Raw genomic sequence first — 21,329 nt, 5'->3', positions numbered from 1 at the left:
GAATATAGAGTTTGGGGCCAAACAAACAGAGGAGAAAGGAAAGGGCAGAGATTATAAGACAACTTTTCCTAAATAGATTTTCCATGGTGGGGACAAGGTAGGAGAAATCATTTGGTGGTCTGATTTTCCTAGCTCTTGGACCATGCCAAGGTCTTCCTATCAGGCATTCCAGAAAATTCCAGAAATTCTCACTTCAAGCTTAAAGAATCACCAGGCCCTTCTTCCTCTTAATTTTCCAAAGAATTTGAGTCATCTTTGTTCAGTCAACTGTGGCCTTGCAATTTTTATAGCTCATTCAACCTTAATCCTTTTTCTCATCAGGTGATGAAACAGAACAATAAAACCTTAGCCCAAGTGCATTCTCCCTCAGCTGGCCCGTGAGTGGGTTAGCACAGCTGGTACCTGCCTTCATGTGTGGCTAGTGAGGGAGGACGTACCTCTTCATTCATAGAAGGCAGAGAAGGAGCAAAAGATTGCCTACCTGGACATTCTTCATTGCTGCAGATCCACAGGCTATTTCTGCAAATGCTGTTGGGAGAGAAGCACAGGTCATGCAAACGCCAGATACAGAGCTCCCCACATATACCACAGCTCTCAAAGGACGGGATATGGGAGAGAAAAGGAGCTGATACTGGAGGGCCTTTGTGAGGTTAAAGGTGTACAGGACAGGGCTTTGGCCACAGAGGAATCTTGGAGATAGTGCCAAAGGGAATTAAACCCTGACAGAGAATTAGACAAAATTAAAAAGCTATGGGGTTTGATGTCCCTATCCAGACACTAAGCAATCAAATTCCTTCTTTTGCCCTGGCCTGGTGGCACAGTTGGTTGGAGCATCATCTTGTACACCAAAAAGGTTGTGTTTTGATTTCTAGTCAGGGCTCATACCTAGGTTGCAGGTTCAATCCCTGGTCAGGGCATATATGGGAGGCAATTGATCAATGTTTCTCTCTCACATCAATGTTTCTCTCTTTCTCCCTTCCTCTCTCTAAGATCAATAAAAACATATCCTCAGGTGAGGGTTTTTTTAAATTTCTCCCCCAAACCTTACAAGCACACACACACACACAAGAGAGGAAGGGTGAGCTGTTGAAAGGGGTAACACCAAAATCATGTTGGGCAGCCCTCTGAGACTCCTGGGAGACTGCCAAGCAGGGAAAGACAGCAAAGAAAAGAGGTCTGGAGACAAAAGGTGGAGTTATTCTCGCCATGTGCAGGGGCAGGTGGAGTTAAACAGAGGAAACATCCAGAGGAGATATATATATATATATATATATATATATATATTTATATATACACTAATAAAAGAGAAACATGGTAATTGGCGTACGACCGCTACCCTTCCCATTGGCTAATCAGCATATCCTTATGCAAATTAACTGTCAGCCAAGATGGCGGCCGGCAGCCATGCACTGAAGCGAGCAGGGAGGTTTGCTTCCTCCAGGAACTGCAGACTCCAACGTTCCCCGCCTCACTTGCTGGACTCTCAACTGCAACTCTAAGCAACTATTACTATGTTGCAAATAAGAAGCTAAACAAAACCGGCTTTCAGTCAGCCCCAGACCGCAACATTGTATCCATGTTTTCAGCAGCGAAGCCTCAGAGCTAAAGCTGGCCCAGAATAAAAAAAAAAAAAGAAAACAAGGAGCGGTTGGGAGCTTTTAGTCAACTGCCAGCAGGAAAACAGCCCTCAGCCCCTCACCCAGGCTGGCCAGGCACCCCAGTGGGGACCCCCACCCTGATCCAGGACACCCTTCAGGGCAAACCAGCCAGCCCCTACCCGTGCACCAGGCCTCTATTCTATATAGTAAAAGGGTAATATGCCTCCCGGCACCGGGATCAGCGGAGCAGCGAGGCTCCCGGCACCGGGATCAGCGTGACAGGGGGCAGCGCCCAAACCCCCTGATCAGCCCTGCTCTGTGCCTGATAGGGGGGGGGCTCCCCAATCCCCCGATTGCCCTGCGGCTCTGTGTGTGACAGGGTGCAGCGCACCAACACCCTGATCGGCCCTGCTCTGTGTGTGACAGGGTAGAGCCATAACCTCTCCATCGGCCCTGCCCTGAGTGTGACAGTGGTGGCGCCCCAACCCCCGATCGGCCCTGTTCTGTGGGTAATAGAGGGTGGCGCCCCAATCCCCCTCCACGGGCCTTGCTCTGTGTGTGACAGGGTAGAGCCATAACCTCCCCGTTGGCCCTGCCCTGAGTGTGACAGGGTGCAGCGCCCCAACCCCCTGATCTGCCCTGCTCTGTGTGTGACAGGGGGCGGTGCCCCAACTCCCCTATCGGCCCTACTCTGTGCATGACAGGGGGGAGCTCCTCAACCCCCTGATGGGCCCTGCTTTGTGAGTGACAGGGGGGAGTTCCTCAACCCCCTGATGGGCCCTGCTCTGTGAGTGACAGGGAGCAGCGCCCCAACCCCCTGATCGGCCCTGCTCTGTGCGTGACGGGGGTGGCACCGCAACCTCCCCATCGACCCTGCCTTGAGTGTAACAGGGGGCGGTGCCCCAACCCCCCAATCAGTCTACCCTGAGCGTGACTGAGGGTGGCATTGCAACCTCCCGATCCGCCCTGCTCTGTGCATGACAGTGCGGTGCCCCAACTCCCCAATCGGCCCTGCTCTGAGCCTGACCAGGGGCTGCACTTAGGAATTGGGCCTGCCCTCTGCCACCCAGGAGCAGGCCTAAGCCAGCAGGTCGTTATCTCCCGAGGGGTCCCAGACTGTGAGAGGGCACAGGCCGGGTTGGGGGACCCCCCCTCCGAGTGCACAAATTTTTGTGCACCGGGCCTCTAGTATATATATAATGGTTTATTGATTGATTTTAGAGAAAGAGGAAGGGGAAGAGAGGAAAAAACATTGATTTGCTGTTCCACTTATTTATGCATTTCTTGGTTGATTCTTGTATGTGCCCTGACCTGGGATCAAACCTGCAACCTTGGCATTTTGGGACTACACTCTAACCAACCAAGCCACCCGCCAGGGCCAGAGGAGCTTCTTGATGAAATGATTTGAGCTAAGCAGAGAGAACAGACCAGCCTTGGCCTGGCCTATTGCAGAGAACCATGGAGAGCAGGCCTGCATGAGTTTCCATGGGCACTGCTGTTGCCTTCCACCTAGTAGATAAATGATCTCAAGGAGAGAACTGTCTCATTACAGCATAGTTTGGGAGAAAGCTACAGATGCAGTTTGCATGTAAAATACTTCCTTCCCTGACCTCGCCTCCTCTAGGCATATCTGTAATATAATCCTTATTTTGGATCACTGACTTCCATGCCCTTCCCCCAACCTCACCTCTCCACTCCTCCCCACCCCCACCAATCTCAACCTCTTCTCCCTCAGCCCAGGCCAGGTCCTATTCCACCTGCCTCTGCCCCCACTGCCCCAGCTTCCCCCCTCAGCCCCTGGCGGCAGTCCCAGACCACACTGCCAAGCCCATTACCAGGTGTTGCAGTCTCTCGAGAGGGAGGCACCTGGAGGGTACCGCTTCCCAGAATGCACACAGGAACACTCCGTGCTTTCCACACAGCGGCCTTCATCAAGGAGCTGTCCCTCTGGGTTCAAGGACATCAAGACACAGTCTCAACCTTGTCATCATCATTACTCGTCTCACAACTATAGAATCCCCATGGGTGACCATCAGCTTAGGGCTTCTTCCAGGAAGCTCAAAGGATTGTTCTGCAATGTTCATCTTTCATATTACAGCAATATGAGGGAGGGGATTGTTAATCTCCACTCTACTGGTGGAGAAACAGGGAAAGAGTTTTGTTCAAGGTCCTCAGTAGGGAAGTCATGAGTCTTTAGGCTGAACACTTCTTCTAGGAAGCTCAAAGAACTTGTGTGACGTTTACCTTTCACAGTAACGCAAGGAGGGAGGGGAAGTTAATTCATCTTCATTTTACAGATGAAATCAAAGCAAGAGTTTTGTTCAGGGTCTTCCAGTAGGAAAGTCATGAGTCAAAGCTCACAGGACTCACTCTTAAGAACTGAACAGGGTTTTTCACCAAAGCTCACGAAGGCTCTCCTGAGAAAGGCTTCCTAGTGCGAAGCTCTTTTTCAGCTGAGCTCACATGGCAAACCCAGAAAATATTTAAAAAATATCTTTCTCCCAGACCAGTTCCCTGACACTTAACTGAGAAAACAAAACTGCCATCAGATTGGGCCACGTGCCCCCCAAACAAAGTCGCTGTTGGCACCCAGGCCATGCTTCTGTTTCCTAGACACACATGCTTTCATGAATACAGTACAACAGGAAAACATAAAAACAAATGCCAGCTCGATCCTGACCACTCAGTATGAAGACTTTTTAAAAATAAATAAAAGGCCTCTGATTTCGGCGACGGAGACCTCACACAAGTGGCTTTCATCTGGCCTCCCCAGGCCAAGAGCCCTGGCAAGGCCTCGGGTTTGTAAATAAAGTGGGAAGTTATTACCAGGGCAGCTGCAGCCGTCCACACATTGCTCCTGACACACTTCGTTGATTTTCAGGCTCTGGCAGGTCCTGGTGCAAGGGGACACACACTCCTTGTACTCCATGCCAGCAGGGCACGCCGGTCCTGGAACAGAAAGCTCAGGAGTCTCGCCAGGGCAGCTCCCCCCGTGCAGCATCTCACAGGCCACGCTGCACTTAGGCCCCCTTGGTCTGCTCCCCTGTCTCCAGGGCCTCAGGGGCCACCTCCATCCCAGTGACACCCAAGATTGTCCCACCCAACCGCCCCTCCCCTGAGGGAACATCTTTCATCTTGTAGAGCCTGGCTAAGACCCAGCAGGGTCACCTGGGACCACGACCCCTTCTTCTTGGTCATCTGTTCTCCATGAACAACTTGGCTTTTTTTTTTTTTTTTTGCACCTTCAATCTCTCCCCCTTTCAGCTAAAACCCTCTCAGGGTGAAACCACGCTTCTCTAGGTTGAAAATGAATGGCCTCCTGGGACCAAGCAAGGAGTACATGATTTCCTCAACCATCCTCCTCTGAGGGCCCCTCTTCCTCCTAAAACTGTCCCCAATCAAATGCCCTACCCAGCACAAGGCCTATGCCAGTCACACCCACCTTCCCTGTGTTTATTCCCACTGTGCTGCAGGGCTGCCTCCAGAGCCTGTCACCTAAGCATCTTCCCTCCCCGCTGGACCCAGCCACACGTGGGCATGGGCTGGCTCTCCTCCTCTCTCTCCAACCCCATGGCTGTCTGGCCCAGGCCAACTGAAGGACCGGAACTCTTCTCTGGGTTTCACAAGACCAAACAATTGCCCCAAAAACCCTTCTCCTCCAAGATCCATCAGGTATCACCCCCATCCTACTCCAAAGGCCTAAAAAGAACAGCCCCTCCCACTTCAGAGGAGAGCCCAGCGGCTACCAGCCACCTTCCTCACATTCCCCAGCAAACACAAAAGGCTCTAACTTATAAGCTGAGAAAACACAAACTGAAGACTGTGTGTGTGGTGTAGTTGGCTGGCTCCCCCATCTCCATGGGCTCGAGTGACCTGTCTAATTATGGCAGACTGGCTGTTCGTCCGCTCGGCTCTGGTCAGCCAAGTGTCTGGGAGACAGGAGGCTTCTCCTGAGGTGACCGACAGCCTCCTACTTAATCATGATAATTTGGGGATGGTGACAATGTCAATGACTAGGGACCTGACGAAATTAGAAGGTCAAAACCACAGGCGCCACGAGGTGAGGTGGGGGGAATGTGAGGCTGGGCCTGCAGGACAGAGGCTGATTTAATGACAGGGAAGGACTTAATGAAAGCCTGCTGGGATTGCCAGCCCCAGTTGGGACAGTTCAGCCAACTCCCTGCTCTGTGACAGGCGGTCAGCACAGGTATTAGCTGAAGCAGCCGCACTGCTGAGACCTGGCCACAGACAGAGAACTTTTTTGTGTCCAGGGGATGGAGTTTCTGGGGAAGACCTGAGGAACCAAGTGAGGCATGGCTCGAGAACAGAGGCAGGAGAAATGGCCTGGAGACCTTGGGATGGCCCTTTGAGCCTCATCACAGACTTTAAGGGCGGGGACTCCCTCTGTGAGCCAGCACTCTGGCCAGGTGACAAAAGGCAGAGGCTGTATAGAAATTGGATCCAAAAACTGGTGGCTCTATAGGCCCTGGCTGGCTGGGGTGTGGTAAAGGCATACGATTGTGGCATTGAGAGATTCCTGAGGGACACCCCAGGACAAACACCATTTTCCCCAGACCCTGAGAGCCTCTCCCCCTGCTCCCCGCCTCCCCCCCCCCCCCCCCCCCAGCCTGGGAGGTGGGCAGTGACTTACGGCATTCGCTGTGCTCGGTCCAGCCGTACAGCACCATGCCCTGGTGGGCACAGGCCCGGGCATACTCCAGGAGGGCCGCGCAGGGGCACCTCAGCCCCTGGGTGCAGGTGCACAGAGTCCTCTCACACAGGGCCACGAAGGGCTCGGGGTCCACCAGGGGGTGGCAGCGGGTGAACACCGAGTCCCTCTTCAGCAGCTGGCACTGCTCCCACAGGCCCTGCAGGAACAAGTGCCACCTCGGTGAGCGCAGCAGCATGTGGCCCCAGCTCTTCACTGCATGTACTCTGTGTCCCCTGAGGAAAGCCTGCCAGGATCTCCACACAGGGACAGTGCCTGCGCCTAGTAGGTGCTTATCAACAGTTACCAAATTAAACAGTCCATCAATCAAAGGAAAGCTATTGGACTTGTGCTATGTGAACTGTACTGAGACCGAGATTGCCTTAAACCCTGGAAATGCAGAGTCCAGGCCCTTGGACTGCAGCAGCAGTCAGTGTCCCCTGAAGGGAAAGAGCAGAAAAGGAGAAAACAGTGGGAAGAACGCTGAACTTGGAATTCATGTGGAACTCCGCAGGAAGACATGTGACTTGGGAGCCAGGCATGCTGATCAGCTTCTGTTTTGCACTGACCTGGTCACTTCTGCTCCCTGACATTGACTATAAATGAGGAGTGGGACAAGTTGTGTACAGTAGACATTCCTGGGCCTTACCCTCAGAGATTAAAAATTTCAGTATGAGGGGGATGGAGCTCAGCAGTACCTTTTTCCAACATTCCCCAGGAGACTCCTGGGACCAGAGGGGACCAGTTCCCATCATGAAAAACATGCTAGGTTCTACGAACTGTCCCAGAGACACTCTACCAAGCAAGGGCTCTTCTTGGGTTTTAGCCTTTTGCTGATACCCTCAACCCAATAACATGAGGCAGTCTTAGAAGTGTTGTCGTAGATTACTCCTGTAACATGCAAGTATAAACAAATACTCCTAAGTGTTGTATTGGCAAACATCTCTGCACTCTGTGTTTTAATGATTCTAAATGAACATCTTTTTCACAGTTTCACCTCTCTGAAATTGGAGTGCAGATTACAATTGCTGTCACACTGGAAGTGGCAGTTTTATTTCTCTCTCTCTCTCTCTCTCTCTCTCTCTATATATATATATATATATATATATATATATTGTTGATTTTAGAGAGGAAGAGAGAGAGAGATAGAAACATCAGTGATGAGAGAGAATCATTGCTCGGCTGCCTCCTGCATGCTCCCTACTGGGGATCAAGCCTGCAACCCAGGCAGGTGCCCTGACCGAGAATTGAACCCTGACCTCCTGGTTCAGAGGTTGACGCTCAACCACTGAGCTACAGCAGCCGGGCAGTTTTTTTCTTTCTTAGTGATATACTTGAAATAATGCTGTGTCTTAGAATCAACAATGCCTTCGCTTTGATGTTACACAGTATTGCCACTAGAAATGGGTGTGTCATTTCTTCCATGCACAGACATGCTTTCCAAAGGGAAGCCAGCAGTTAGTGAAAGGACTTCAGCTACAGAGAGAAGTATAACATATCTAAACAGAAGGGCTGAGTCCTGAAGGGTAAACCAGAGCAAATCCAGTCTGCTCACACTGTACAAAGGGAAGCCAGAGCAAGCCTGCATAAGCCAAGAGCCAGGGGCCAGGCCTCATCTTTTGTGGCACCACGAAGATCCCAGAGGAATGGAAATCTGACCCAGTGCTGCTCAGCATCCTCAAGAACCACCCTGGCAGCACCAGGGACGTGATGTGGTCCTAGAGAAATCTGTGTCCTGCTCCAGGTGCCACTGAGCGGGGCCCTGCCTCCCACCCAGGCCGTACAGAGCCTGCCACCAGAACCAGGCAGGCAGGGCAGCATGTCACAGATGCACCCTGGTTGCAGCCGGCCCAGAAAGAGAAAGGGGGCCCAGGGCCCAGATGGCCCAAGCAGTTGAGCGCGGCTGGTTCCCTCTGTACCTTAGAAAGCTACAGCTGTGAACTTGTGGGTCAGGACCATTAGCAGCTCTGCATGTTGGGGGCCAACTGCTTACAGCAGCACTCCCTCCATGACCCACCCTCCTGACTTACGCCCTTGGGTTTGGACTCCCTACACCCCCAAACCCCCGCCCCAGGCACCCACTGTGTAGCTGGGAAAAAGCATGGGCTTCAACCCAGCTCTGCCACTAACTGGTGGGGACTGAGACACCTCATTAGAAAAGGGTGTCCTGAGTACAATGGGAACATTACAGGACCGCCTTGTGGGTGATGTGAACACACAGGGTCTGGCACCGAGCAAAGCTATCAACAAAGGAGGACTACTCTGGTGGCCCCATGACCACCGAGGGCTCGGATGATACATGCATCCTCCCATTGGCCACCTCACGCATTTCACGCAGGGGAAACAGGTTTCTGAAGACATTGTCAGGAAGAGTCCTGCCCTGAACCTGTTATGACTTCACATCCCCTGATCCAAGTTCCACCTCTTCTCATGCTAGTGGCATGACCTTGGGCTATTCCCTTAACCATCTCTTCAGGAAGATGGGGATGAGGATAACAACAGAGCCTACCTGAAGAGACTGAGGTGAAGGTTGAATGGAATAAGGTATGTGAAGGTTTAAACTAATAACTGGTGACCCCATATCTTCATCATCACCAATATCTTGGCCACCAGAGAGAGTCTCTCCACTGCCCCTCCTGCCATTAGGTTTATCCTCCAGGATGGTGAGTAGGTCCCCAGCAGGACAGAAGGACATCTTGGCCCTTTTGCTCTGTCTCTATCTCTCTGGGCTGTATAAGGATGAATGGCTGCAGTGGCAACATTATCACTTCACTGCTATCTTCGGGGTTCCCCAGGGAACAGAGGAGCAGTTTTTGTTATTCTTTGATTTGGGAGGGTCACGTCTCTCCCGAATCAAAGAATAACAAACTGGGTTTCTTTCTAGTGGAAGGATGAGGGAGGAGCCGCCCTGTTGTAATAGACGGGTCTGAGAATCTCCTGGGGCTCAGGGGAGGAGGCCTCAGCCACACCCTCTGCCCCATCAGCAATGACACTCAAAACATGGGGTTGCTGGACTCTTAAAGAGCAGCCGAGGCCACCCTGAGAGGGCCTGATGCTCAGCTCTTGCCTACCTCTTTCCCCACCCTCAAGTTAAAACCAGAAAAGAAAAAGAAGAAGAAAGCAACTCCATGGGTTTTTCCTAGTGCTTGCTGAGGTCGCCTGCTCTGTAGGACAGTGGCTCAGAGCCATCCCTGCACCATAGGACTACTTCCTGCAGGTTCGGGGACCGGGCACCTAGGGTTCTCGCCAGCAGGACACAATAAAGCCAGAGGAGAGAAGAGACCCAGGCGTCCAGCGTCCCATACCCTGTCAGAGTGACAGTGGGCAGAGTCCAGCACAGCCGCCTCCAGCTGGCCCCAGTCCGGTTTTTCCTGTTCAGAGGAACAGTGGGAACAGTATACCAGCACATTTCCGGGGAGGTCCCTTGAGATATTAAATGGTTTACAGAAAGTCTTAGAAGAAGGGTGTTTTCTGGCTGTCTGCAGTATGGGAGTGGATTTCTACAGAAACAGCCACCTCCCTTCTTAGTATAATTCCTTTGGCCTCTACCGTTTACACCTGAAATCTGGCTAGGATTTCTTCCTTGGCAGAGACAAAAGGAGGGTTCTGCCCGCCTCCCCCCATCTCGCCCTCCGGTTTTCCTCTTCAGCCCTGGCTGCACTTGGCCTATTAGGGTGACCACAGTCTAAGGGCCGGGCAGAACTGCCCGCCACCAGAGCTGCAGCACGGCCCCCCTCTGGCTGCTAGCCCTGCTCCCCAGGCTTCTCTGTTCCACCACAGGTAGCCCTGCCAGCCCCAGCCAGGTCCTAAGACAAGATGCCTCCACAGACATAAATCTGAGTCTGAGCCACACCCTGTCCTCTCAGACCCAGGGCAGAGACATCGGCAGGTAGGAGGTGGCCAAATCTTCACTCACAAGATTGGCTGTGTGGCCTCGAGGTCTCCAGCAGTGTGTCCAGGTCAGCATGAAGGGCAAACCTGACAGTGTCCCAGGCCAGCTTAGAGGGCCCAGTTCTGGCTGTTCAGGAAGCAGCAAGGCCAGGCCTCCCGGGATCTGACCCTGGCCTACCTCTCTAGTTCACCCCTCCCCACTCACTCCCCATCTCCTAGGTCACCAATGGTTTCCTGAACATATCAAGTTGTTTCGGAGACCAGCGCATCACCCACTCCCACAAACTGACCCTTCAGAGGCCTGAAGACACCTTCAAAGAACCCAAACCTCCTCAGAGAAAGGTGAGATAAATACAGCCTTTCAGATTTGGAAACTGAGGCATGGAGAGGATGAAGCATTTACAGCTCAGCGGTTCGAAGAGTGTGGTTCAGGGACTCCCTGCGGACTCCCAAGATCCTTTCAGGGGTCCATGAGGTCAAAACCATTTTCATAACAATATCAAGATGTTATTTGCCCTTTTTGCTCGCATCCTTTCGCAAGCGCGCAGTGGAATTTTCCGAGGCTACGCGACGCGTGATATCACAGCAGACTAAGTGCAGGAGCCGATCCGAGAATCCAGCTGATTTCTCAGAAGCCAGGGAGTGAAGAGATTTGCAGAACTGAAACAATGCCATTCTTCTCCCCAACCATGTTTTTGTTTAGAATGTGTAGTTATTTTCATTAAAAGATGTTATTCATGTAGAATATTATGCCTATTGTTTTTAAATAAATTAATATGATTTAAATGTCTCAGTTTTAATATCTAATGCAGTAAATGTCAATAGATATAATCGACATAAATAAAATCTTTGGCATCCTCATTCATTTTTAAGAGTGCAAAGGGGTCTTGAGATTAAACCATTTGCAAACTGCTGAACTAGCAAAGGGGTGACTCAAACCTTCATTCCATCCACAGGCCTGTCACCTGCCACCAAACCACAGTTCATATGGTCTTCCACACCCTTGGTGCACCTACCCCACTTTATTTCCTAACCGTCAGAGTAGAAGACAGTTCAGTGGATGTAGCACAGGTTTAGAAGCCTGTTTGCACTGGAGTTCCGAGCCCCTTCCAACTTGCAAAATGTGTGCCTAGTAAAATCATCTTGCCTTGCTGCACCTCGGTTCCCTCACTTTCAAAGAGGGAGAGTGTAGAGGAGGTGGAAAGTGGCCCAGGATCTATTACTTCTTTCTTAGTCACAGGACCCTCGGTTTCCAGTTTTCCCCTGCACACACAGGCACCGGAATAAAGATTCCATTCCCAGACTCCCTTGCAACCAGAGTAGCCATGTGAGCAAGCTTCGCCCAATAGAATAGAAACAGAAGATCCTGTGAAACTTCCAGGAAGTGTCCTCAAAGGAGAGGTGCTTCCTTCTCCATCCGTTCTCTTCCTACTGTTGGAACGTGGCTCTGAGGCCTGAGGCTGGAGCCACCATCAGGGCCATGAAATAGAAGCCTCATGCTGATGACAACGGAGAAATAAGACAGAAGGACCTTGGATCCCAGCACCATGGACGGGATCCCGTACTGGCCCTGGACATCCCACCCCAAACTTCTTTACAATGAGAGGGAAATAAACCTCTGTGATGCATAAACCATAGTTACCTCGGGTGTCCTGTCACTCACGGCGGAACCTGCTCCTAACACAAACAGCAATCCCTGCCTTAGATGGCTGCTACAAAATAAAATGAAATAAGATCACACAGGAAGGTAATCAAGTGCTTATAAGTATTATCATTGGCTCACTGTCAACGTCAGCCCAACGGTTTGAAAATGGCCTCTCCTCAGCTCTCTGCTAAGCCAACCTGGCAGGGAGACAAAAGGATGGTCAGCTAATTAGCACACTTCCAGCATCTCCCTGGCTCCAATGCCGGGCATCAGCTCCTCTGTCTTCCTTCATCTCTTGTCCGTGGTGCTAGAAGCTGGCAAGAGAGCTGCAGCCCCAGCTCCATCAATCCATGACCTCACCCTGCCTGGGTGGGTGTGCAGACCCACTTGTGGCCCATCTAATCACATTTTCAGTTCATTAAAGAAAGCCAGGCCTCTTCCCTGGAGATGCCACGCCAGTTCAAGGGAGAGGGAGAGAAAAGAAGTGCATCTCCCAAGGGGCAGATGGGGGAGGGGGAGAGTGAGGGGAAAACACAGTAGCAAGAGATCTGAAGCTTAGCTATTGTGTTTGTTCCCGAAGAGCTGACAAAGGAGAAGGGAGGGGGGCATTCCTAGGACCAAAGTGAACAAAGAAAGGAGAGGGTAATATATAAAGTGCAAGATTGTTCAGCCAGGCCCTGATCTTTCCAGCCCTGGTGTGGGTGCCCTGCGGCTGCCCCTGGAGGAGGTGTGGAGGCGCCTAGAGCCTGAACTGGTCCAAAGTAGTGGGTTCAAGAATTTGTCCCTGGGGCAGGGCATCGTTTCTCATTGGTCAGACTGCAAGGATGGATGGGGAAGGGTTCCTGAGTCTATTTATAACTTCAAGGCTGGCCTGGGATTCCCACCCACATTCCAAGATTTGGCTCACAAAGACCCCATGAAACTGGTTGATAGATTTCCACCAAATGGATGTTTTTTGCAGAGTCAGACATTCCTCTCTCTGAGATAGTTGGGGTATAGCCCTCATGAGAAGGAGCAGCTGGATATGTCCCAGAAGCCCCCAGCCCTCCAAAGGGCCCTCCTCACCCTCTGTCCTGGTCTCCTGGGGGGCCTCTGAGCAATTCTCGGGGATCGAGACAGGGCTCAGCTGGCTTGGAGGACAAGGGCCGGGTACCAGCCCAGGGTTCCAGTCTGGGGTCTGCCTGAGCTCTGGGATGGAACCCTCCACCCATCCTGCTCACAGGGAGAAAAGATAATCAGCTCTTATCACAGAGTTGATTCCCTTGAGCTGCCATTACGCTTACCATTCTTTTGACAATTCATCATTTACTACCCAAGATAGCGTGTGTGTGATTCTCTTTCATGATTGTTCAGTTTCTCCTATGTGTCTTGCCCCTTGAGCAAGATTGCCAATCCACCTTGCACAGTTTTAGTATTACCCAAACCACACAACACATTTTAATAAATACGTACTAGTGGGCACCATCGGATTCTTGCTCATTCTTATGCTCACCATGGGGAAGGAGAAGGGAAAGAAAGCCACTCGGGGAATATTCTGTTAAAGGTTTTTGAGATTGTTGCATTAGGGAGGCATTTGAACTAAAAGCTTGAATATGAGAACCTTATCTGTCCCTCCTCAATGGTTTGTCAAATATGTACCCTAAAAGGCCAAGTACTGCTTAACTTGAGGGAAACCTTGTGGCAGTCTCTGATCCCTACTATAAGGCCAATCCCCTCAAGACACAGTGACCACGGTCACCTCTGCCCCACTGCAAGCCCCTGGGCTCACTGTCCCATCTCCTGCTTTGCATTCAGGGGAGTAAATTTTCTCTAATGGGGAAGGGTGCTCCTCAGAGTTGAGTAGAGCTGTTTACCTTGCAAAAGGAAGGTTGAGATGCAGAGCAGGGACGTAAGTAGATGAGGACACAGAGGATCAAGTGGAACCAAGCACAGCACCCTAGATCCTTGGACCTCAGCAAAGCATACAAAGTAAATCCTCACTCCTTAGCCTAAATGTGACTGGAGAGGCTGAGAGAGCAGTTCTCACTCAGCAGTAGGGATAAAGGGGAGGCTTGTGTTCAAAGCCCAACTCTGAGCTAAACATCAGTGGGACACAGTGGGTAGGCACCCTGAGTGTAAAACCAGGCCAGGTCACGGTGCCGTCCTCTGACAACTAACTCCTCTGGAGGTCCTGGGTCATAAGGGTCTTCCCTTGAGATTTATTGACTCCCTGGACCAGACTCTCTGAACACAGTCTCTCTATGAATCACAGCGATTCTACCAGGCAAATGAATGGAACAAAAGTCTTCCCAATCTCCAAGGAAAATCCACTCCAGGCCAAACACCCAATTTAGTGAATGGAAGAGTCAGGGAGTAGAAGCAGGGTGCCAGGAGTAGGCCTGGCCCCTGAGCCCCACAGCTCTGCCAGAGCACTTAGCACCTCAGTCAAGCCAGAGCTTAAATTACCTCTCCCCTGCTTAGTGAGCTCCCTCCCAACACAACTGTGAGCAGAAAGAGTACAAAGAACTGGGTCCCTACTTTGAACCACCATAGCTTGTCTCCTCAAGAGCACAAAGAGGCACACCAAATACCCATTTTGTTGAGGACAACATAATTCACTCTTCACATCCCCATGAAATATTGCCTCATGAAATAAAGCCCATGGACTCATTGTCCCTTCTCCTGCTTTGCATTCAGAGGAGTGAATTTTCTTTAAAGGGGAAGGGTGCTCTGCTGAGTTGCAGGGCAGGGACGTAAGTAGATGAGGACAACATTTCATGAGGATGTGAGGAGTGAATTATGTTGTCCTCAACAAAGTGGGTATTTGGTGTGCCTCTTTGTGCTCTTGAGGAGATATGCTATGGTGGTTCAAAGTACACATGAGTATTTACAAAGGTTGGCTTGTGCAGGACAGGTGACTTCCTGGAGAAGAGGATTACAGGTGCACAGCGTGCTGCTTCAGAGGAGGGAGAGGGGGACAAAATGTGAAGACATGAACAGCAAAAGGACTAAAGAAACAAGGGTTGTGTTCACTGTATAAAGGCCAAATTCGGAGCCAGTGGAAAACAGGCAACCTGGGACTATTCACAACTGATGGAAGTACCATTGGATGGGAACTCCTGAATAAGACCTGGAGAAACTAGACTGAAAGGATCTTGCTCCCCGCAGCATTCAAGGTCACTTGGGGAGGGCTTTAGCTTCAAGTGAGGATAAAAAGAAAGGAGAGATTTATCAGGGAGCCAAGATGGGCTGCACAGGGCTGAGCTCTGCAAGACAGCTGGAAAGATCTCAGCAAGGATGCCTCAAAGATTAGACTCTCAAATCAAAGCTAGAGCATCACCTGTCTATCGGGATAGAGCTGGGGGAGCATGCATGCAGTGGGCAAGGGGGTGGACTGGGTAGCATCTAGAATCTCATCCCATTCTGCGTTATTGTGAGTCTGTTTCTAACATTGATGAAAAGAAATTTCTTCTGCTCCAGACTCCTGCCTGAGGTTGATGCTGCTGACAGATGATTCGCCACGGGGGTTGAGTAATAACTGGTGCCCTCAGTCTTCTCCAGAAAGACTGGGCATCTTGAGGACCAACTCTAAGGAGATATAAGGACAGGACTGTGAGGGCCAGAGGCATGAAGTGTCCTCACATTCAGACTGCAGCAGCAAAAGCAGGAGATGGCCTTCCCACGCTAGGGAGGTGACCCTGAGGAGGAGGATGGTTGCAGGGACTATGCCTCCCAATGGATGTGAGGCCAAGGCCATGGCATCAAGTATAGTCTGCAGGCCATACAGTGCACAGTGGCAACACACCCAAGGGGCCACCATTCACATCACAGACATTGTATATGTGCATGTACACTCTATGTCCTGTTATGTTTATGATGGCAACTTCCCAGCAGGTGGTGGTAAAGTGTCTTGAGGAAGGGCTGCCTTTTTCTAGTTAACAAGAGCACTGTATGGACTAGCCCAGCCTCCTGGAGCCATAGTTTTCCCATTGCAGATGGATCTGCCAGACAAAGACAAGATCCCTTCACAACATTCAGCCCTTGCTGACATTCTCCAGACAGACAAAATTTAAAAAAAAAAAATTTTTAAGGCGACCTAAGGATCTTTCTAAAATGTTTACTGTGCAGTAGATTTGCCTGCAAATCAACATCAATTATAAGAGCACTTAGAGCTTGGGGTTTTTTTATTACCAGGCCTGCGCCCTGTGCTCCGACTCCAGCAGTCCTGCCCTGTGTTTGAAAAGCTGAGAAAGCTGCAAATTTGCATGCACTCAAACAAGCCATTATCAGTCCCAGCAGACAGGCTCTGGGTTTTGTTGGCATAACAAGGGAACATTCATCCCTGAGGTATTGGTAATATGACCTGGCTCTCAGAAGGAGTTGACTCCTTGCTACCATCCTGGGAAGACAAGGAAGCACCAGAGAAGTGGGAGAGAGATTCTGCAGGCTCTCAAGGAAAGTTCTTAGGTAAGTGTAGTCTGCCCCACACAGCACTCTGCCACTGGGAGCCACACTGGCACACACGTGTAAATGATCCCATTTACAGACCTGACTTCTAAGCCGGAGGCCCAGTGGGACCAAGACAGCAGCGCACACTTCCAAAGATCATGTTAATCACCTCCCAGGAGAGAAGTCATGGCATTTCCCAGCCAATGAGGGCGCCCCAGTCACAGACCATCACAGCCTGATTGGCTAAGGCAAAGCCAGGCCTCTCTTCTCAAGTAAACAACCTGAAACCTGGCTCAGAGGAGCTGGTACCTTGGGAGGTCTGGCGTGTTTGGGGGCCTCCGCCCAGCACTAAGACCTTGGTAACTAGTTTCTTAAGCTATTCCCAAGACACTGGTTAGCAGGGACTTGAACGCACCCAGTAGACAAAGTGAGTAGCAAACTTGCAGCTGGAGCCCCCAAAAGGGAGAGAAACAAGGTTTCTGGTGGGTTCTCCCTCCCTCCCTCCCCTTTGTCTCTGGGAGACCAAGTGCTCGGTCTCCCTCCTCAACTGGGCCTCAGTGTCAGGTTCTCCATTTGAAAATCCTGTCTTCACCTCCCACTTCTACGGGTAAATGAGACTATTCCTTTGTATTCTGAGGGTGGGGGAGCATTTGCTCAGCACCAAGCTGGCCTGTGTTTGCAAAATAAAATGTAACAAAGCTCATATGTCCTCAAGAGCTGATTTGGTGTAAGGTACATGCGTGGCTCCAACCCCACCTCACTGGCTCAGGCACCCCCAACCTTGATCTCACCCCTGCCTCAAAACATTAAAGGGCAGGAGGGGCAAACCATCAGCCAACCACAGAACTGTAAGCTTGGAAATAAAAGAAGGAAATGATAAAATCCCTCTTCTCCCCTCCTCACTGTATATTGAGTGCACTCAATCTGAACTTTACCTGCTTAACAAGCAGCTCTAGAAGGAAGTGGGTCACTCCCCCACCCCTCAGTGTGGATGGTTCAGGAACCTGGTTCTCCTTCTAGACTCAAGCTGTGCTCAGCTCCCCAAAAGGAATGGGGTGATAATTGGGAGGAAGGAGGAGAAAAAGAATGGATTGGGGAGCTTATGCTGAAAGTGCTGTGTGCTTGTCCTCCTCCCCACCCCCCCACCCCCCGCCATGGGAGCACTCCAGTGGGAACACAGACAGAGGGAGGGTACTGGGAGGTCTTTCCCACCTAAAGTGTCAACCTCCCAGCACCCTGCACAGGATGCACAAAGGCCATCTCTGTCTGCAGAAGGTGGGGGCAGGGTGTTGCCCACACCCTCCCACTCCCATTCCCTTCTCTCCAAGTGGAAGGTTTGGGTTCATGGGATCATAAAGGGAAAAGAGCTGCTAACTAGTTACCATACAGGTAGAAATGAGGCTGTGGGGAGGATGGGAGGTGCCACCATCTGATTAGGAGGAGACCAGTGATGTGGCCACAAGCCAAGGCATACCGCAGCCACCAGGGCTAGAAGAGGGGGATCTCCCTAGAGCGAGCATGTCAAATTCGTGGGGCGAGGGCCGCATGTGGCCCACAATGGATATTTTTGCAGCCCAGCCAATATAACAGTATGTAAGAAATGTTTTAATAGAAATTTTGTAACTTAATTTTTACAATATCCTGTTACTCATAATTATTAATAACGAACTACAATGTTTGCTAATGACTGATTACTATAATTGTGTTCTCTTCATTTCCCTTACGCACAGGTGCACCATTTGTCTCCACTAATACTAGCAGCGAATATTTTAGCAGCCAATTACCACATCATTAGTCTTGGACTGACTTGTTTGGTGTGCACAACAGGAAATATTTCTCTTTCAGAGAACAAGAAAAATAGGTTTATTTGCGTTACACTTATTAATTTGTACAGTTATTCAGTGTCTGGTAAGTTAATGTTTAAAAAATATTAATTTTTATTAAAATGTTCTATTATTTTATGTTAACAATTATTTATTCCAGCCTTTGTATTCAACATGTCTCTATCGAAATAAACTTACGTTTCTATGAAAATTGCAGCTTTTATTTTTTTGCAACCCACCTAAACCTTGTCTATTTGGCCTTTGTTAGCCTTTGAGTTTGACATGCTTGACCTAGCATCTCAGAGGGAGTCAGGCTCTGCTGGCACCTTGATCTTGGCCAGGGAAACTAAATTCAGTCTTCCGACCTCCAAAACTCTGCGAGAATGCATTTCTGTTGTTGTAAGCCACTAAGTTCAAGATAATTTGCTACTTACTACAGCCTCAGGAAACTATAACAATGCCCAAGCTGGTCGCTTTAGGCCCACCTCATCCCCTCCCTCCCCAGTTTCCACCACTACACATAACCCCCTTTCCAATGATGTGCTGGCCCTCCTATTTGTACTTTAAACAATCACTTACTGCGCACCTAAAAAGAAATTGTTTTCTAGTGGCAGAATTTCAGACAGGGGCAGGTGATGATGGCAGTATTTGGGGACAAGAGAGCTTGAAGGATAAAGCAGAAAAACAGTCACTCACTATATTAAGTCATTAGACCAGATTCATTTTTAGAGTTCCAGGCCCAGAATAGCTTTAGAATTGGAGTTAACCAGACTCTAGCCACTGTTGGTTTTCAGGAGGAAAGGGACCCATGGGAACCCTACATTGAATAGCCAGAGGGACCCACATAGGTAGGCCCACAGCTCCCCTAAGTAGAGGATCTGAAGCCAGATGTCCCTCTGCTTCTTAACTCCAGAAGGCCTACACCATCCAGACCACGTCTAGCCTGAGCTGTGCCCACCTGCATTTCCTCAGAGGCATTGCAAGGGCTACTGGAAGGGGATGCCCGTTTGCACCGCTGTTCTCCGCTGCTCATGGCCCAGGAGTTGGCAAAGTCGTAGGGGTCCGAGGTCAAACTCCCTGTGGAGAAAAGTTTCAGGAAAATTAAGCCACATTTATACCGATCCATGACTTCTGAGTAAAAACTCTAGGTCTGTCATCTCCTGAACCAACTCCCATTAGATTCGTACATCGGCATCTGGGGTGGGAGTAGTTTTTGCGCAGCACACAACATAACATGACAGAGCACGGGCCTCCAGAGCTCAGCCAGTGTTTGGGGAAGACAGCATGAAAGATAAGGAGTGTGCCCACCCATTCCCGCTTCTCCATGGCTTTGCATGCCATTGTCCCTGTGTGAAATGTTCTCCACCCCCTTACTGCCTTGACTATCTCAACTCATTCATCAAGATGTAGCTCCTCGTCGGCCTGTGGACTGAAGGGTCCCAGGTTCGATTCCGGTCAAGGCCATGTACCTGGGTTGCGAGCACATCCCCAGTAGGGGATGTGCAGGAGGCAGCTGGTCGATGTTTCTCTCTCATCGATGTTTCTGGCTCTCTATCTCTCTCCCTTCCTCTCTGTAAAAAATCAATAAAATATATTTAAAAAAAAAAAAGATGTAGCTCCTGAACCACTTCCTCCAGGAAGGCCTTCAGAACAGACTCTGCTCCCTGTCCACCCCCCTAGCCTGGGTTGGGTGGGCTCCTTCTCTGTGCTCCCTCTCTCAAAATTCTCATCATCCTTTTGTGTTGGCATCTTTTTTGCTTCTATTCAACCCCCACTTAACTCTGAGCTCCTTAATTCAGAGCACAGGCTGTGTACCTTATCTCTAAATTCTTATCTGGCATATTATGGATACTCAACATATTTTGCAGAATGAAGGTAAGATGTGACATGGAAACTATACCCTCCAATCACTGCACCCCCGTGCTCTCCAGTATCTGTGCCTTAGGGCTTATAACCGTCATGTTACTGTCAGCTACTCACAACCAGCTGTGAGGACCTCATGGGCCTACATGGCATGGTGCACAGTAGGTGCAGCCAGCAGCAGCATCAATAACACTGCTGAATCTTCATTTCAAAGAGCATTGAGGCAAGCAGCCTTTTTGCACAGCCAGGTCTAGAAGAGTAAAGCATGTTTCAAGATCAAATAATGAACTGGAAAATAGGAGACATACTATCCCTGGGGAAAGATAAGAAAAGCAGAACCTTAGAAATGTAGTCAATTGGCTTCTGTGATGTCAGAAAAAAATGCCCCAACAAAGGTATATTTACTTCCTCATTCCCTGAACCTAGAATATTTCTTTATATGGCAAAAGATGTGATTAAGTTAAAGATCTTGAAAGAAAGAGTTTATCTTGCATTACCTGAGTATGCCTTAAATGCAATCACATATATCTTTGAAAGAGAGGCAGAGGGAGAACAAACAGAGACACACATAGAGAAGGTGATATGAGCACAGAGGCAGAGATTGGAATGATACAGCCACGAGTCAAAGATTGCCAATAGTGGTTAGAAGAGGCAAGGAATAGATTCTCCCTTAGGGCCTCCAGAGAGAGTAGAGTCCTGCCAACACCTTGATTTTGGGCTTCTGGCCTCCTAGAATTGTGGAAGAACAAATTTCTGATGTTTTAAGCCATCAAGTTTGTGGTAGAAAGTAACTACAGGAAACTAATACATGGGAAAAGCCAAAGGGAAGGGAACTTAAATTTGTGGAGTTTCTCATGTGTGCCGGGCATCATGACAGGCACTGCTCTCTCGGTTCTTGGTTATTCCATACCACACAAAGTAGCTCACTTTCTAATATACCATATTAAGAAAGAGGCAGAGCCGTAACCGGTTTGGCTCTGTGGATAGAGCGTTGCCCTGCGGACTGAGGGTCCCAGGTTCAATTCCGGTCAAAGGCATGTACCTTAGTTGCGGGCACATCCCCAGTAGGGGGTGTGCAGGAGGCAGCTGATCGATGTTTCTCTCTCATCAATGTTTCTAACTCTCTATCCCTCTCTCTTCTTCTCTGTAAAAAAAAAAAAGAAAGAAAAGAAAGGAAAAAAGAAAGAGGCAGAGAAGTGGCTTTGTGTTGGATGGGGAAAGCCCTAGAGAGAATTGAGACCCAGTTTCTGCTCTAGTTCTATTACCCTATATGATCTGGGGTTGATTCCACCATGCTTTTGAACTCAATTTTTCATATGTAAAATAAGTGGTTAGACTAGATGACCTCCAAGATCCTTCCATTCTTGACCTCC

At 49.8% G+C, this 21,329-nt stretch overlaps 1 protein-coding gene across 2 annotated transcripts in view; it reads right to left on the bottom strand.

Moving 5' to 3' along the window:
- VWF (von Willebrand factor) overlaps positions 1-21,329 on the bottom strand; it is a 131,431-nt gene that overhangs the window by 90,043 nt on the left and 20,059 nt on the right. For both annotated transcript variants that reach the window (XM_070410831.1, XM_070410832.1), the window contains exons 6-10: positions 19,052-19,170; positions 6,250-6,466; positions 4,425-4,547; positions 3,434-3,545; positions 482-528 (exon numbers count right to left, since the gene is read on the bottom strand). In XM_070410831.1, coding sequence (XP_070266932.1) covers positions 482-528; positions 3,434-3,545; positions 4,425-4,547; positions 6,250-6,466; positions 19,052-19,170 — 618 coding nt within the window. The remainder of the gene's footprint in view (positions 1-481; positions 529-3,433; positions 3,546-4,424; positions 4,548-6,249; positions 6,467-19,051; positions 19,171-21,329) is intronic.

The sequence above is a fragment of the Myotis yumanensis genome, unplaced genomic scaffold (assembly GCF_028538775.1).
Source record: "Myotis yumanensis isolate MYYU_CA2020_CCGP unplaced genomic scaffold, mMyoYum1.0.hap1 SCAF_3, whole genome shotgun sequence".
In the NCBI taxonomy this organism is placed as follows: Eukaryota; Metazoa; Chordata; class Mammalia; order Chiroptera; family Vespertilionidae; genus Myotis; species Myotis yumanensis.
This window is presented reverse-complemented; position numbering and strand designations above follow the sequence as displayed.